Source organism: Theileria annulata, chromosome 2, assembly GCF_000003225.4.
Source record: "Theileria annulata chromosome 2, complete sequence, *** SEQUENCING IN PROGRESS ***".
Taxonomy (NCBI): domain Eukaryota; phylum Apicomplexa; class Aconoidasida; order Piroplasmida; family Theileriidae; genus Theileria; species Theileria annulata.
The window spans coordinates 946,446-963,771 of record NC_011099.1 but is presented as its reverse complement, the minus strand read 5'-3'; the positions used below and the strand labels follow the sequence as shown (position 1 = coordinate 963,771).

Below are 17,326 nucleotides of genomic sequence, written 5' to 3'. Positions count from 1 at the left end.
AATAATTATAAAATATTTATAAGAATCTTAGTTTAATGAATTCTATGTGTAAATTTATCGATTCCTCTAAATAAAGATTAACTTTTTTAACAATAATTTTTCCAAACTTTTATAGTGATAATTACTAATATTTATTATTTATTATTTACTTATTTGTTTGTTTAAATTCTTTTGGTCTTCCCTGTACTGGGGCATTTTCAAGCAAACGAGATTCCGCCCTAAATATTTACATTTACTTTATTTTTACTAATGAACAAGAATAAAGTTTTTTTAATTAAACCAGAGGCCAATTCTCCTCCAATTGATACCTCCAATTGGCCACTTTTATTAAAGGTTAGATTCAGTTGATTTACATATCAGCAGAATATATAATTAATTGGATAATAACTGTTTTCTATTTATTAGATTTTAGTAAATTCACTTTAAATTTCTAATAATAATTACAGAACTATGATAAGCTGAACGTAAGAACAGGACATTATACTCCAATGCCGCATGGCTCCTCTCCACTCTGCAGAGATATGAAAAATTATATGAAATACGGTTATATAAACCTCGATAAGCCAGCAAACCCATCATCGCACGAAGTCGTGGCCTGGATCAAGAGAATACTTAGATGCGAAAAGACAGGACATAGCGGAACTCTAGACCCAAAAGTCACTGGAGTTCTGCTCGTGTGCCTTAATAGAGCTACGAGGCTGGTCAAATCCCAACAATCACATGGTATGAAGCATTACTTAACTTTATATACTCCACATCTAGTCATCGTCATATAAGTTAATAGGAAAGGAATACGTTGCAGTTGTAAAGTTCCATTCCTCGCCAGAATCTGGAGCAAAGATTGAAAAGGTAATTTTAACAGACTTTCCTCAGTATTTAAAAGATTAAATAACACCAAATTTACAATTGAATAGGTATTGGCTGAGTTAACTGGTTCGCTGTTTCAACGCCCTCCCCTGATTTCAGCTGTTAAAAGGCAACTTAGAGTGAGAACAATATTCGCCTCAAAACTTTTGGACTATAACGAGCAGGAAGATTTGGCGCTGTTTTGGGTTAAATGTGAAGCAGGAACGTACGTCAGGACTCTGTGCATCCATATGGGCCTTTTGCTAGGAACAGGAGCACATATGCAGGAACTCAGGAGAATTAAGTCGGGAAATATTTCAGAGTACGATAACATGGTCACAATGCACGACGTGCTTGATGCACAGTACCTTTACGATACGACGGCAGACGAGTCTTACCTGCGCTACGTTGTGAGTCCACTAGAACAGCTTCTGACTGGATATAAGCGAGTTGTGGTGAAGGACTCGTGCGTAAACGCTATTTGTTACGGGGCAAAACTGATGATTCCGGGAGTTTTGAGGTTTGAAACTAACATCGAGCTCCACGACGAAATAGTCATGATCACGACGAAGGGTGAGGCTATAGCGCTGGGAATAGCCCAAATGACCAGCGCCGTGATCGCCACAGTGGACCACGGGATAGTCGCAGTTATTAAAAGGGTTATCATGGATAGAGATACCTACCCGCTTCGTTGGGGTTATGGGAATAGAAGCACAGAGAAGAAGAGACTCATAAGCCTGGGACTGCTAGATAAGGATGGCAAGGTAAATGAAAACACTCCACAAAGCTGGAAAAACAACGAAGGATACCTCCCCAAGTTGACGGGAACCCCAACAAACCATGAAAACGGTACTGAAATTAGCGACGTGGAGATGGAGCCAAACGTTAAAAGGGTTAAAGTCTAACACCACCATTTTGTAATGTAGTTTAATTCTAAAATTTTATTTCTAATGTAGTTTAATTTTCTATCACATATACAACTAGCATAAACTCCATTTATATAAAATTAATTTACAAGATTGGTGAACTGGGTTTTTGTAACTTTAGTCTCTTTCTCTTAGGCTCACTGGGAGAGTCATCACTGTTTAGTTTAGGTTTGCGAGGACTGCTATTGCTTTTTCTTCTGGGTTTAGGAGGAGTATCACTGCTCTTTTTTCTAGGTTTCCGAGGAGTGTCACCACTGGATTTTTTAGGCTTAGTAGGAGTATCTTCACTCTTTTTTCGAGGTTTTCTAGGAGTGCCACCACTGCTTTTTCTAGGCTTGGTAGGAGTATCGTCACCCTCCTTTGGCGATTCCTTCTTGGGTCTCTTCTTTTCAACTTTAGGACCAAGTGTTTTTGGAGCTTTATCCTTGGGCTCCTTCTTAGGCCTGGGAGCGCTAGGACGCTTTTTCCTATTTGTAGTGTCCTTCTTGGTCGGAATGTAAATAGTAGACATGAATTTCAAGTTATCTCGGTAGTTTGGGCCAGGCTGAATGTAGAATATGGGATAAGTAAGACCCTGAAGCTTAACAATTCGCTCCTTTAGTAACTTGTGGATCATCATCTTTTTCAAGAGTATCATGGAAGAGTGAGAGTCAAAACCATTCTTATGAAGGTAACCATTGAGTAAAAAGTTAGACTTAGTTTCAGTTTTGGTGTTATTCATGAGAAGTTTGTGTAAGGTTATTAAAGTAAGGTGATTCATGGATGTCATATTCCTACAAATGTACTCAGCATGACTGATGCAGTTCTTAACCGTGTAGCCTTTATCTTCAGAAGTAGGGTTTATAGGAGAATCAGAGTTGTTGTAATAAAGAGCTTTGCAGTTATCACAGGGCAGTAAGCATTTACTGGTGAATTTTTGTCCAAAGTAACCCAAGAGCATAAATCGCCTACACAAAAACTTTTCCTCGCAGTAGTCCATCATCACGAGAATCTTATCAATTTTATTGTCAAATTCGTTGGTTGTGGTTGGGGTAAACTTGCTTGGCTGGACGTGCAATGGGCTATTGAGTAAAATATGTCTTTGAATATCATGATAATTATACATGAGAATGCATGTGCTTTTCTTCTGATCCCTCCCTGCCCTCCCAGACTCCTGAAAATAATTCTCAATTGACTTCGAAACTGAAAAGTGGACCACGAAACGAACGTCTTTCTTGTCAATTCCCATCCCAAAGGCAATGGTGGCCACAATAACCTTTATCCTGTCATTGATCCAGTCATTGTACACGTTGGTTCTAACGATGGTGCTGAGTTGTGCGTGGTAGTGGAAGCAAGTAATGACTCTAGATAATTCAGCACTTACTCTCTCGGCCTCACCGCAGCTGAGGCAGTACACTATTCCGCAACTGTCTTCGAATTGTTGGATTAACTTAACCAGCTGGTTAATTGCAACTTTGAAGTGCTTAGACTTTTCAACTACCACATACTCCAGGTTCTTCCTATTAAAGTCAGACTTGAAAATCACAACATCCCTCAGCATCAGCTTAGTTATCACATCCTTCGTCACGTATTCTGTTGCAGTTGCAGTTAGTGCCAAGATGGGAACATCTGGAAAATTCTTCCTTATCATTCCAAGTTGGCCATAATGTGGGCGAAAATCATTTCCCCATTGGGACACGCAATGTACTTCGTCGATTACGAATCTGGAAATTTTATTTCTGCTATGCATTATCAATAAGTTCTCCAGCAATAATTTAGAACCCATCAAAGACTCAGGTGTGATGAAAAGAATACTTATGTCATCTGTATTTTTATGATTTATGGACATATAGGTGTCAATATCGGTGCAGCTATGAGGTCCTATTTTAGTCAAGTCGTTAAATATTGAGATTTTCTCAGAAAGTTTCAAGTCACCGAATATAGCTCTACAGTTTATGTTCAGTTTGTTAAGTCTCTTAATTTGATCACCAATCAAAGATAACAAGGGCATTACAACTATAGTGGTACTTCCTCTCCCTGTTAGTGTGTCGTATACTGCAGGTAGCTGGAAACATAGCGATTTACCTCCTCCTGTTGGAATAATAACAAATGTGTCATTGTTACTCAAGATGCAGTTTATTGCTGGGAGTTGGTTTTGTCTAAAGGATTTATTCATAAAAATCTTTTCGTTTATTTGCCTCACTAGGGAAGACCATTCGAACTCTTCTTCCCACTCAGTTCCTGTGTATACAAGATCTTTCAAGTCCAAATCAGACACATTGTATGTGGTTTGGTTTGCTAAGTTAAAGAACGAGTAATTGTTTTCATTACTGTGGTTATTGTACTGGGTATTGTATTGACTATTATCATAGTTATTACTGGAATAACTTGAGTTGTTATGGTTTGAGGACCCGAATTTATCATTTGTGTAACCTCTTTCAACTCTATTTTTCGGTTCATAGTGTTCATAATCACGAAAGTAATCTACACTTACTACCTTTCTCCTCGTAAAAGGGACTAAGGCAGGCTCTGGAAGGTTGGCTGATTTCCTAGTAAACTCCAAGAATTCGCTGAGTAAAATTGTATACGGAGCTTCGTATGTGTTGACACATTTCGAATGATCGATTTCCTCGGAATTTCCAAAATCTACATTCTTAGAAAGGGTATCAAAATATTCATTATAATTGTTTTTTACGGTAGTATTAAGGGAAATGGGTTCTAATTTAAATTCCATTTAAAATTATTAGAATCTCTCTCATTTTAAACTGTATAATTTCACATAAAGCTCAAAATACGAATTTTAATAATGGGAAAAAAGAAACCAAGAATCCAAGGAATATCATTCATTTTTATTTAATTTTAGTGAAAAATTGCATTACAGGTGAATAAAATTGCGATATTGAGTAAATTTTAAATAAATGAATTTAGTGTGTTAATGATTGTTATGAAAACTTTCTAAACATGAAATTTTTTTCCACCTTACAATATTTTATAATTAAAACAATGTTTAGTTTTATAATATTAAAAATTAAACTGAATGTGTATAAGAAGAATGTGGTTAAAACCGTTTCGATACCAAACGTTGTCTAGAACAATATATTCTAAATATAATATGCAGAGCTTATATTGTTAGACCTTTCGATAATATATTTTCTATTACTCTTGACTTGTAGTTGTTATCTGGGAATCCTCCTTTTTCAATTCCTCCTTCTAAATTTGTTTTGTGTTCTATACCATTCCATTCTATGCTACCACAGTTATCTTCCATTGAGTCTTCCACCCTGAAAGTTTGACCATCCAAAAAGGCCATTATTAGCATTCTCAGAATAAACAGATAATCTGCCGTGATTGGTAGGAAAGCTTTTTTAAACACTCCTCTGTATGGCTTTCCTGGGTTAGGATGCCATCTTAGCTGAATTCCGCTCTTCATTTTATATTTTATTTCAATTGTTGTTATGAATGTCCCGTTAGAGAGTAGTTTTAAGTCCTTCTTAACGTTCCAGGACATCTTCCCTGGTGGAGAAGGTCCCTTTCCAGTCAATGATACGCAGTTACAAAGTGGGCAAACCACATTTGGCTTCTTAGTTTTAGTAGCATAATCCAAAAAACAATTTCTGTGATATATGTGTAGGCATCCTTTTAAAGAGATTAAATCACAAATTAAATCCTCAAGGCAGATTGGACATGCTTTATCTTCTACTGGCTCAAAAACTGGAATAAATGTCTTCGAAACAATCTCTTTGTTCAGATTGTTTATTCTATATCCGTATTTAACTTGACCCTTATGCCACCAGCGGCTTTTGTTAGGGAAAAGACTTATGTGCCTGCACGTTACTCTTGTAACATAAAAAGCTTCTTCTTCCTCAATTTGGTATCTACGTAAAAAATCACCTCTCAAAACATTTTGATCATTTAATAAAGATAAAATTAATCTTCTGTTAAGATTATGATTTTCATTCCTTATTTTCCCATCATCTTCAACATCACAAATTGCATAAATCACGGGACCATTGTGGGAACTTAAATAGCTACTATCACTCGAAGAATTATTTTCATATGATTCTGATTCCTCATTTGTTTTATATTCCTTTTGTTTTGGGCTTCCTTCATCTCCGACTGTGTACTTTGACTCACAGTCATGTGCAGAGTAAAAGTTCATATTATCGAAATAATATATATCACATAAACAAAAAATTTCCTTTAAAACTGATATTTAAACTAGTTTAATTTATAGATTAACGATTAAAGGAAATTCCGAATAGATGTTCACATACCACCCTGATTTCACAAGATTCTCTCACTAAATCCTAATTTTTAAGTCTGAATCAAGATTTAAACAAAAATTATTTTAATTTAATCTTTTGTTTTTATAATTTTGGTTCCAGAGGAGATTTATTTTCCTGGATGATGGAGATTACTTTTGTCCGAGCATTAAAATTCAATGGGTTCCCTTTGTTTTTTCAAATAAAACACTTTTAATTGGAATTTATGGTTTTTGTTATTTTATACCATTTAAGGAAATTCTGAGAAATTTCCGCCTAGATCTGCATCATGTTGCATATACTTAAAACGATAGTTATTTTGCTCTCCAATAACAATGTCTTTGGTTCATAAATAACTGTATTTTGGTTTATTTCTAATATTTTTATTATTATGCAATTTTTTCTGCAAATGTGTTTAAGTCTGTTTAGTATCTGTGTAATGTGCCAACCAAACTACTTATCCGCCGTTCTTGTGAAATATTTTTGAAATTTTAATTTATCATTTTTTATATTTTATATTAAAAAATTATACTCTAGGATTTTACATCTGAACCTCCCGGATTTAATCAACTATGGATTTCATATCATCGTTGGAACTATTTACTCAATAGATACTCAGCTATATATAAGATTCTATGCTAAATATAAATTTTCACCTAAATTTTAAGCTAATTAAAACTATAAATTGACAATATTTATTTATTCGAGAGTTTATAAATCAAGTAGTTATAAATTATTTAGAAAGAGGAGAACTGTGTATATTTTATTGAACCCAAAATTAGTTAAACACTAATAATAGTTATTTGAAATTATTTGTGAATGTCATGAACCTATAAAATTCTGGATAAAAAAGAATATTTGTGATCGCTATGTTATAGTGCATTTTAAAGTTGTATTGTTTATTTAATTTCATATATCCCATTATAAATTTATTATTTTGAATATTTTAATTTTAATACTTTAAATCGCATAAATGATAGGCTAGAGTTCCTAAGTTTTTTAGAATCATGTCAGAGTATACAAGGTTCGTTTTTTCCTATAAATCCCTTACTCTTTAACCTTTTTGATTATAAATTCACTATTTACTCTATTTTTATTTTGTTTTTAACATTTTTCGCTTTAGGAAGAGAGCTACTTTGCTAGTAAAGCCACAATGGGATGACGTTATCAAACATGAATCCAAAGGATCATTTTCCCTGGTTGAACATAGCACAGCTAATAACAACAATAATGCCGTAAGTGATACTGTTTTAGTTTTCCAAGAATTTAACCATTTTATAAAGTTTAGATACTTGATACCCACTAATTTGTGTTCAGACTCTATCTTTGCAATATGACTCTGAAGGGAGACCGATGTACGAGCAGGTGATAACTCAGAATGTGAGAAAGGGGAAGATCACATACACAAAACCTTCAGACCAGAAGGAAAAGAGTTTCACGAGCGACCAACTGATGAGACCATCAGATGAAACAGTAAAGGAGAATTTGGAAAAGACGAAGGAAGCATTGCAAATAGCACTTAGTTCGAAAAACTCAAAAATAGTTACAAAAAGTGAATCTGAAGTCTTTAGATATACACCAAATCAAAAAAGCGATGTATGAATTTATATATATATATATAGTTGAGTGATTAAAAATAAATAAATATTCAGGTCGGACAAAGGTTAATTAAAATGACCACTAAGGTTATTGATCCACTTGAACCCTCTAATATTCGCCACAAGAAAATGCCAGCCAACCCACCTAGTCCACCACCACCAGTACTCCATTCTCCACCAAGAAAACTAACCAAGGAGGACCAGATGAACTGGAAGATCCCACCCTGTGTAAGTAACTGGAAGAACCAGAAGGGATACACACTGCCAATAGATAAAAGAGTGCAGGCAGATGGAAGAAGACTTAGAGAAGTCGTGATAAATGACAAGTTCGCATCACTTTCAGAGTCACTTTTCATAGCTGAAAGAACAGCAAGAGAAGAAGTTAGGATGAGGAACGAGATCATAAGAGAGGAGAAGTTAAAGGAGGCCAAGAAACGTGAGGAGGAGCTGCGTGAACTTGCAGCTAAAGCTCGTGAAGAGCGACATCAACTGTACTCAAAATCACACTCTAAAGATGAGTCCAGAGACCGAGACCATAGAAGGAGACATAAAGATAGAGATAGCGACGAAGAAAGGGAAGAATTGTTGAGAATTGAAGCTGAAAGGAGGAGAGAACTCGAGCGTGAATGGCGAATTGAAAAGAATATAAAGAAAAGGAGAACTGGGGAGAGGGATATCAGTGAAAAGATTGCGCTTGGTCAGGCCAAACCCACCAAGATCACAGATTTATATGATAGTCGACTTTTACAAGGAGATGCTGGAATCTCATCTGTAAGTTCATACATTTACCTCATTTTTGTTTTACATTGATTTACATAATTTAATTTATTTTATTTTCAGGGATTTGATGGAGGAGATGACGAAGTCTACAACGTCTATGATAAGCCTTTGTTCGCCGACAGGAGCACTGCTAACATTTACCAGCACTCGAAGGAGCGGTTCCAAAAATCCACTGGGTATTTTTATACTAATGACTCTATTAGTTATATTAGTAGTTATTAATGCATATATACTATTTTATATATTATTTTTAGTGATATGAACTTGGCAAGTTTTGCAAACGCTGATCGTGGAGTTCAGAGGAACACACCGGTTGAGTTTGTCAAGGACTCGGACCCCTTTGGCTTTGAAAAGCTGCTTGAGAAGGTCAAGAAAACCTAATGTACTAAATATTTACAATATATTACAGTGATTTATGTTAAATTTTTAAGCAGTTTGGTGGGGACCTTGATATTGCAATATTCCTGGGACTTTTTGCGCCTGTATGAGACGTACTTTGAGTATACATAGAGTGTCGCCGCCGATAGAAACCCAATTAGGAATGTGTACATGAACCCGAGTTTCACGAAAAGCTTTGTGATGTACGCAGCGAGTAGTGCGAAGAGTTTGTTCAAGAGTCTTTTTAACACTTTGAGAAACGCCAACATCACCTTCTTTAAAACCCTTTTCAAAAACTCCAAAAACCTCCGAAGGTTTCTCTTCGTGGTCTCCATGCCAACCAGAAACGAGTAACTTCCAAAGCCGAGAATTGCAAACAGGAGCCTATCAAATCCTTTTTGAGCTAGCGAGAAAGACAATGTAGATAAACCCAGCAGTATGATACTGCACACCAGCACAATGGCCTTGCAGTGGTTATTCAAGAACATCTTCTTAAACTCCAGCATATGGGTGTCCATGTACCTTCCAACTATGCCGTCTACAAACTTGTAGTGGATGTTGGTTCTGTTCATTCTAATGAATTTGGCCCTCAGATCCTCAAAGTTAAAGTCGGACTCTGTCCCGGGGTTTATTCCCAAACCCATCCGGTAAGAATCACTTGTAAACCTTGAATTAAACCCGCGTTTCGGCGTCGTGGGTCCTTTTCTAGGCAAAATTCTTCTCGATTCCTGGCTATAAAGCACTTTCAATCCCAGATCTTCAATTGGGCACTTTATTGATAATTGGTCCAGGCCTAGGTTCAACTTTGTGTACACAAATTTTGGCGTAATTTTGTAGCTCGCATATTTTTTGGCGTTATATCTAAAGACGTTGTAGAACCTGGAATTGTTGACCTGAGTGAGTAAATATTTGTCAAACAACTGAAAATCTGGCTCTAGTGCCTCAGATGCGATTTTAACATTTTCAGCTAGCATTTCTTTCAACTTATCGTTCAGCTTCTGCTCGAGTTTATTGTGTCTCTTGTCTATGTCCATGTAATCTGTGCAATAAACTCTGAAAAGCTCCTCCTTTGACACGTGCTTTAAGAACTCGTGGTACATATGTATCAGCTCTGGGCTTGTTGGCAGTGGTGCAAAGCTATTCAAGAAAACGGCGTAATTGTTCAAATAGTGGTTTTGCATGTTATCCAGCTTCTGATGGCATCTCTTATGGTAATTCGTTTTAAAAACTTCCATTTCCTGGTTTAGTGCCATATTTAGTTTGTTTTTAACTTCTGAAACTAAAAACTCTAGAGCGTGGAACTCGCCCAAGTTAGTCATTAATATGTTTTGCGCTTCTTTAATCAGGGTTGTGCTTCTCGATAATGGTTCCTCTATTGGCAATTCATAATTTTCATCAACTCGACTAAAGTTTGACCTAAAATGGTTAAGTGCCTTGCTGTACACTGAGCTGAAATGATGGTCTATCATCTTCTGGTTAGTGTCCAGAAGTTCTGAAATCTTTTCATCCAACTTATTTAGGTAATCTGAAAGTACTGATTCACATACACTATCATAAAACAATGAATGTTCTTTCTTAGTTTCTACCAATTTATCGTATGTTTGAGTCTCTGTATCTTCAAATTCAGTCTCTTCTGAGTCCACCAGTAATATGAATCTTCTCTTAAACTCATCTTTAAAAAAGTGCAGAAACTTTAACTTGCTTGGTAATGCTGGCAACCTCACTTGCTCTACTTTATCGTCAAGAACTCCGAATACTTCTTCTGATACTCTTCCGCAGTGTTCTTTAATTGTTTCACTCAGCTTTTCTGATGCCTCTTCTGAAAAGCTGTCAAACTCACTTGCCAGTGATGACCATGCGTCTTTAAAGTCTGTTGAGAGTCCTTCATTCTCGAAAGTCTTCAACAGCAGTTCCAGAAACTCGTTCCTCAACTTGAAGCTATACTTTTCAAACAAACTCATACTCGGTATCGGACTCCTCCTTACAATCAACTCTGATTTATTCTTTTGACCATCATCCATATTTTGTTCCAAATTTTCCAGATCAATATGGTATTTTTTACCTGTTATAAACTTCATTAGAATATCTTTATAGTTGTGGGATAAATCGTTCTGTATCATGAGTAGTCTAGAAAGTCTAAGCACCTTTACTAGTCTATCGAATGCGTCATTTTCTGTTATCTTAATCCATTCATTTGAGGTCAAATTCGTCGCAAGTTTGTAAAACTTATTCATTGAGAGGATTTTCATGCTGAAATTAACTATTTCTGCCAAATCTCTTCCCGACATGTGGCATGTTGACGTCGACTCATCTACTGAGCAGTGCTTTAAGAGTGGGTTTCTTAACGCTCTAAGAAACAGTTCAAATTTAAAATGTCCTAGACGCTCAAAATACTTTTCAAATGTGTTTGTTTCATTATCCTTAGGGGTTTTAGTTTCATCAGTATCAAAAATTCTGCTGAAAATACCCGATGAGGTACTTGGGAGTGTTGAAATGTTTACTGAGTTAAACATCATATGAAAAATGTACCCGAACCTGCTGAACTTCACATCGATTTGCTCCGGTGAATCTGTGCTACAAACGTTTTTATTTGAACTCGCAATCGTTTGTTGATCATCTTTAGTTGGTGAATATTCCCTTTTGACTGGTAACTTATCCTTGGAACTTTCGTCCTTATCAACTTTATGTTTGATTTTTTTTACAAAATCAGCTCTGAAGTCATAATTTCCTATATTAATTTTCTGATTTTTGTAAAAGAAGAACTCGTGTAATGGCAAATCTCTTCTCGGTGCTCTTAGCAAGTTTACTAAGTTGCTCAGTGCCTGTTCTGGCGTGAATTTAAACTCGTTAATCAGGAATGTAAGATTCTTGTTCTCGAACATTTTAAAAAAGTATTGGAATATTTCCTCCTTTTCGTGCTCAAATCCTTCCAATCCAGTGTATATTTTGTACAAATTTGAGATCTTTGACTGGAGCGAACATTTGATCAGATCCTCCATCAGCAACAAGTCTGAGGAGTTTAGGGTCCTAGGCGAGAGATATACAATCTCTGCGCATATTAGGGAAACTATTGAAAAGATTGCCTCATCATATCTAAATATATTCTTATGGCTATTGAATCCTTCCACATCAAACAGTAATACATTTACAGTCTCAGATAAAGATTCGTCTTCGTATGGATCCGATTTATTCCTTAACAGTTTCGTGTGCTGGTAATCAGATTCTCTAGATTTCTTGGTTTTCAGTGAATATTTATCTATGTTCTCTGCCTCATGGTAGTTCTGTAACTTCTCTTGCAAACGTGATCTGGTAATTTTTAGTGGTTTTGAGTACACCCAGATTCCAAGAGTCTCTGGTTCCGGTGTTTTTGAAACCTTAAATATCTTTGAACACATTTCTGGGCTCAAGATATTGCTGAACTTTAAATTATGCCAGTTTGATTTAGAGGATTCTAAATCCTTTATTAGTCCACTTTTACATAAAACATTGTCGTTGATTAGGTTTAACAAAAAGCTCTTGCCTGAGTTAAATGAGCCTACCACTGCTACTGGGTAAATTGGTCCCGGAATTGTCTTTAAATGGTTTAAAACTTCTGGATCAACAAGAAGTTCGGTGTGATCATCGTTGGGGTAAACTAGTTGGAGAGGCTCACCTAATTCGAGCTCATCTGAAAAACAAAGTATATATTCACAATTATTTTGTTTAGTGTTTTTATTATTGGGTGTATATTTTGTATTTGTTTTGTTTAATACATTGGAATCAACGGTTTGTGTGTGTAGTGTTGATTTTTGCGATAAAATCTCTAGATTTAGCTGTGAGTTTACATCCAGGGAGTCATTTTCAACTTTATTGCATTTTACAAAATTAGAAGATAAGAGAAATCCATTTATAACAAGATATGCTACATTGGTGTTGAGAGATTGCAGAAGTAGAATTACTGGAAGAACCACTGATTTAATTATTAACTGCATTATATTTTATTCTAAAAATTATTAAAGTGTGTTTGATCTCATGGGTTCTCATACGGGGGTTAATATGGTACAAAACATCAAATGAATGAGGCGTCAGTTTACAAACGAGCAGGTTCGTAAACTTATGTACCTAATTTCAATTACATAGGAAGTTAGGGTCAAAAATAATGCATACTCTTGATAAACGTCTTTTTAAAAAATATTTTACTTATTATGACCAGAATTATTACTTGTTGTGTGTGTCTGTCACAAAAACAAACTTGACAACATCACTTTCTTTTGATCTAGTATTTTTATTTATTTTGATTTCAGTTTATTTTTCAAATATGCATAAAATATATAACGTTATCTAGGTTTATATATATAAATTTTTGATTAAACTAATATTAAAATGCAGAAAAATTAAAAATTTTCCTTGTGTGCTCCTATAAAAACCTCTGAAATCCACTCGTTTCTGGATGCGGGAATGTAACAATCTTGGAAAATGCTGACTTTTCTGACTCTTTCGCCTCTTCTAACTTCAAATTCTGGTTTCTTTTTACTAATTTCCTGCAATATTATTAGTTTATTATAATTTTGTTGGTGAGTGATATTGTTATGTTTTAGATGGGTTTATTGAAATTAGTAACTGAATGATTTATCTAGTTAAAATCTTTATTTTATCTTATTATTTAACTTAAATTGTTTATAAATGTAATTAAATATGAGTGTTAAAACTTACTGATTTCGAGTTTCTACGTCTTTTGACTTCAGGACTATATGACACTTCAGATTTAGTGGTATGTATTCTTGAATAACAGTTAAATGATCTTGAATCATCTTTATTGTAATAATTTGATGTGGTTATGTTTCTATTAGTCCTTGAGCTTCTTAAATTGAAACTAGATGTAGGTGGAACCTGTGTTTGAATTGGTTTCTTTTGTACAGTTGGAATTTTATCCTTTGGCTTCTCACATTGATTATCTGATTTTTCTTCGTTGATTTCAGCTTGAGTCGTTTTTAAATCGGGTTCGTTGTCTTGTATTTTTGAATTTTTATCATCAGATACTTCTGGCACATCTTTTTCTTTTGTATTTATGTTATTGGTTTCGTTTAACGAATCTATTTCTGTACTTGCATTTGAAATTGAATCTATTTTACTTAAATTTTGTTTGTTTATTTGATTTTTTGAAATATTTTTAGTGGTCTCGTCGGAGACATAATCGGTAAACAGTATGTCAGAGGTATCACAATATGTATTTAATGTATCAGGAGCATCCAACAACTTTTTAGTGTCCAAATAAAACTCTGCTTTATAGTATCCATCGATTATTTCGATAATATTAGAGCAATCAAACCTATATTCCGATCCGCAGTAATTTGCTATCCATGTCAGCATACAACCTAAAATTTATAAGAATTAATTTAAAAAATGTTAAATTTTAGCTAAAATTAAAGTATAGTACTAAAATTATAAATTATTACTATGATCTATATAGATACCATTTATTTCGTAAGAGATCTCATTCTCGAGTCTGGATCCAGTTGGCTTAAGTGAATCTGCCACGCATCTCATTTGATTTGATTCCAAAAGAGAAGATTGATCCCAGGCCATTTTAATAAATTCAATCTAAACATTGGTGAAGATGAATATTATTGAAAGGGAACAGAGATCTAAAGCAAAAAGAACAAAAGAATGTTTAAAACCATAAAAATTAAGACCATCATTGTTAAAAACTAAGAATTGAAGATTTTGAGAAAATAACTTAAAAAATTATCAATAAATAGGATTTTGAGATGTCACAACAAACCTAATAGAGATTGAAGTGTATTGATACAAAAAGTTTGGAAATTCCTAAAAATAAAGATAAACATGCTTATCTGTGAGAAAATGATAGATATTAGTGAATAAAAAAATAGATTATTAGATAATAAAGGAATTTTGGAGAAATCAAGTATTGGCTGGAAGAAAGGGCTCAGAATTTATGATCAATAAAGTTTGAAAAGATTTGAAAAGATAATGAAATATGAAGCAAAAGAAGATGAAAGTATAATAAAGGGAAATTACCTTGTTTAAAAATTCGACTAGGGCCAAAAGAACATGAATCCAAAGTTTATGTTAAAATTTACGTACATGGTGAAACTTAAAGAAATGAATTATTAAGTCCGATTTATATACGTAAATGGTATAAATATCCTTTTAGTTTAAGGATAAGTTCGATATAAGTTTAATTAGATTAAAATTTGAGTTTATAATTTTATTGTCGTGTGAAAAAGTTTTTGAACAGATTCATTTCACACTACAAAAGAAACATGTATTAAATGCCCTTATAGAAATGAGAAAAATGGCTAAATATATATATTTGGTGATTAGTTTGAGGGTTCAAGGCCTCTTTGGTGTGTTTGGTTCCCGTTTGCAAAATTATGTTCCAACACAACATTATTTATTAGACGAGCTTAATTCATTCTAATTTAACTTTATATAAGATAGTTTATTTATTTAGGTAATAATATGCATTTAATTCCTCTGGGTTTTGATATATACTTGAGAATTACTCCCAAAACCATTGGAGAAGGTTAGGTAATTTGCCACCCTTGAATGAATTAAAGAATAATAACTAACTAGAGAAATATTAATTTGATATAAATAATAGCTAGAATTAGTTATTTAGAACCAATATATTGGTAATATTCTCTTCCAACACAATATAAGAATGTTTACTGTTTTAGTTAAACAAATAACTATTCTTCCATTTATTTAAGTTTATAAACAGTTTGTATATTTCAAGAGGGGTTTCAAAAAATAAGAATAATCTACAAGTTAATAGAATTGGTAGTGAACATCCAAGTGGTGTAAATTTTTCTTCAAACAATAATGGAACTAAATTTTTTATTATCATGTAAAATTAATTTTATTTTATTTTAATGATCGGATTTTCATATTTATTAAAATTTTCGTAAAATATACCTAATTTAGTTTTCAATTTTTAACCTGTACTATAATGATTTTAATATTAGCTTATCATAATTTTTAATCGACCTTTTTTTATTGTTTTTATTAAATGGGTAGTGAAAATAAATGTTCGGAAACTGGTGTAGAAACTAAGAAAGACGAAAGAACCTTTTATTCTGATTTTTGGGATTTCGTATCCACAAGCACTTCCCAAATCACAGATCTATTTCAATTTGGAGAGAAAGATGATAATTACTCACTAACAGAAGACTATGAATCCTCAAAGAAGTTATTCGACAATTACGTCAAGAGGATTAAGGATAATTTGAACCCAAACGTAACAGATGACTCTGAAGAACCCTGCGAGCCTAAATTAAACGGAAATGACAAACCGCGGAGTGGAAAGTGCATTGAAACTAAACTGTATGACGTGCTAGAGGTTCATCCAGGCGCAACAAATTCACAAATTAAATCCAGTTATCGTAAACTGGCACTAAAGTATCACCCAGATAAGAACACGAGCCCAGATGCCAAGAAAAAATTCCAAGAAATAGGTTAGATCTAGTTAACAGTATATAATCGTAATTTTAGGCGAGGCATACCGTATCCTAGCAGATGATGTATTAAGGGAGAAATATGACAACACAGGCTCCAGCGATATGTTTGACATGTCCGACTTGGATATTGATTTAGACATTCCGCTCTTTTTCATCATGCTATTTGGCTGCGATTTGATTGACGAATATGTCGGCCCAATGAAATTTGATCACATCCTTAGGTACAGTAAGGTGGTTTCTAAGATGCCAAGCAAACCCAAAATTCCCGACAACACCTCAATGTTTTCAAATTTATTTAACTACTCTGGTCAACTAAGTAATAGTACCGCTTTGGCCGTCCAATCTGATGACATTTCAAACTACGTGAACACCCTTCAAAAGTATAGAGAAGCGAGACTTGCAACTCTTCTGAGGGATAGGATAAACGAGTGTATAAAACTCGGTGAGATCCCAGAATCCCTTACCCAATTCATCGAGTCTGCCTGTAACGAGATTTACGTGGACCTCATAATGACTTCAATTGGCTGGGTTTACGAGAACTGTGCAGAAAGTTACATGAACGAAGTTGACTCTTTCATGGGACTGGGAGCAACTTACTCAAACCTCCAGTCCATTGGTAGGAACCTGAACAACGGGTACAACATGATCAAGTCTGGGTTCACTATTCTGAGCGTTATCCACCAGAATAGAAACCTCCTCCGTGGGAATATTGAATCTGTGGAAGCGGGCTGTAACGAGTCTAGTGACAAGAAGAAGGTTCTCTTAGAGAGCTTTGAGGCTTGTTTGGACTGTTTCATGTCCTATTTAATTTATGATATCGAAAACACTGTGAAGGAGGCCTGCTTCAAGGTGTGCAAGGACCACGACGTGGACCAGAAGACAAGGATCAAGCGTGCCTGCTTTATGAGGACTCTCGGCATTAAGATTCAGGAGATTGCCGAGTCGGTCAGGACCAAGAAGGGCACATCTAAGGGCGACTTTAACAAGCTCATCCAGGACACTTATGTACGGATGAAGGTTAAATCCGAAAAGGAAAACTAACTCAATTCACTAACCAACACACTCAACACTTTTAATAATTTACTAGACTAAATATC

General features: G+C 34.6%; 7 protein-coding genes across 7 annotated transcripts, besides 5 other annotated features; 3 read left to right on the top strand and 4 right to left on the bottom strand.

Moving 5' to 3' along the window:
- Positions 1-249: 249 nt before the first annotated feature.
- TA13560 (centromere/microtubule binding protein, putative) lies at positions 250-1,751 on the top strand (the record flags this gene model as incomplete). The annotated part of the gene is made up of 4 exons (XM_947116.1): positions 250-333; positions 447-723; positions 785-849; positions 915-1,751. 4 exons carry the CDS (start codon positions 250-252, stop codon positions 1,749-1,751), a joined length of 1,263 nt encoding a protein of 420 aa, XP_952209.1.
- Positions 1,752-1,857: 106 nt separating this feature from the next.
- TA13565 (DNA helicase (SGS1 homologue), putative) lies at positions 1,858-4,485 on the bottom strand (the record flags this gene model as incomplete). The annotated part of the gene is made up of 1 exon (XM_947115.1): positions 1,858-4,485. One exon carries the CDS (start codon positions 4,483-4,485, stop codon positions 1,858-1,860), a length of 2,628 nt encoding a protein of 875 aa, XP_952208.1.
- Positions 4,486-4,872: 387 nt separating this feature from the next.
- On the bottom strand, positions 4,873-5,910 carry TA13580 (uncharacterized protein; the record flags this gene model as incomplete). The annotated part of the gene is made up of 1 exon (XM_947114.1): positions 4,873-5,910. The coding sequence occupies one exon, from the start codon at positions 5,908-5,910 to the stop codon at positions 4,873-4,875; it is 1,038 nt and encodes a 345-aa protein (XP_952207.1).
- A 1,110-nt stretch (positions 5,911-7,020) lies between these two features.
- TA13585 (chromatin-binding protein, putative) lies at positions 7,021-8,772 on the top strand (the record flags this gene model as incomplete). Its single annotated transcript, XM_947113.1, has 6 exons — positions 7,021-7,037; positions 7,137-7,266; positions 7,331-7,609; positions 7,666-8,409; positions 8,452-8,567; positions 8,646-8,772. 6 exons carry the CDS (start codon positions 7,021-7,023, stop codon positions 8,770-8,772), a joined length of 1,413 nt encoding a protein of 470 aa, XP_952206.1.
- Positions 8,773-8,804: 32 nt separating this feature from the next.
- Positions 8,805-12,740, bottom strand: TA13590 (uncharacterized protein; the record flags this gene model as incomplete). Its single annotated transcript, XM_947112.1, has 1 exon — positions 8,805-12,740. One exon carries the CDS (start codon positions 12,738-12,740, stop codon positions 8,805-8,807), a length of 3,936 nt encoding a protein of 1,311 aa, XP_952205.1.
- Positions 8,892-8,951: a sequence feature (4 probable transmembrane helices predicted for TA13590 by TMHMM2.0 at aa 7-29, 1170-1189, 1196-1213 and 1264-1283).
- Positions 9,102-9,155: a sequence feature (4 probable transmembrane helices predicted for TA13590 by TMHMM2.0 at aa 7-29, 1170-1189, 1196-1213 and 1264-1283).
- Positions 9,174-9,233: a sequence feature (4 probable transmembrane helices predicted for TA13590 by TMHMM2.0 at aa 7-29, 1170-1189, 1196-1213 and 1264-1283).
- Positions 12,654-12,722: a sequence feature (4 probable transmembrane helices predicted for TA13590 by TMHMM2.0 at aa 7-29, 1170-1189, 1196-1213 and 1264-1283).
- Positions 12,669-12,740: a sequence feature (Signal peptide predicted for TA13590 by SignalP 2.0 HMM (Signal peptide probability 0.901, signal anchor probability 0.012) with cleavage site probability 0.378 between residues 24 and 25).
- Positions 12,741-13,142: 402 nt separating this feature from the next.
- TA13595 (uncharacterized protein) lies at positions 13,143-14,334 on the bottom strand (the record flags this gene model as incomplete). Its single annotated transcript, XM_947111.1, has 3 exons — positions 13,143-13,289; positions 13,462-14,123; positions 14,205-14,334. 3 exons carry the CDS (start codon positions 14,332-14,334, stop codon positions 13,143-13,145), a joined length of 939 nt encoding a protein of 312 aa, XP_952204.1.
- A 1,447-nt stretch (positions 14,335-15,781) lies between these two features.
- On the top strand, positions 15,782-17,270 carry TA13600 (molecular chaperone, putative; the record flags this gene model as incomplete). Its single annotated transcript, XM_947110.1, has 2 exons — positions 15,782-16,226; positions 16,264-17,270. 2 exons carry the CDS (start codon positions 15,782-15,784, stop codon positions 17,268-17,270), a joined length of 1,452 nt encoding a protein of 483 aa, XP_952203.1.
- Between the last annotated feature and the right edge of the window lie 56 nt (positions 17,271-17,326).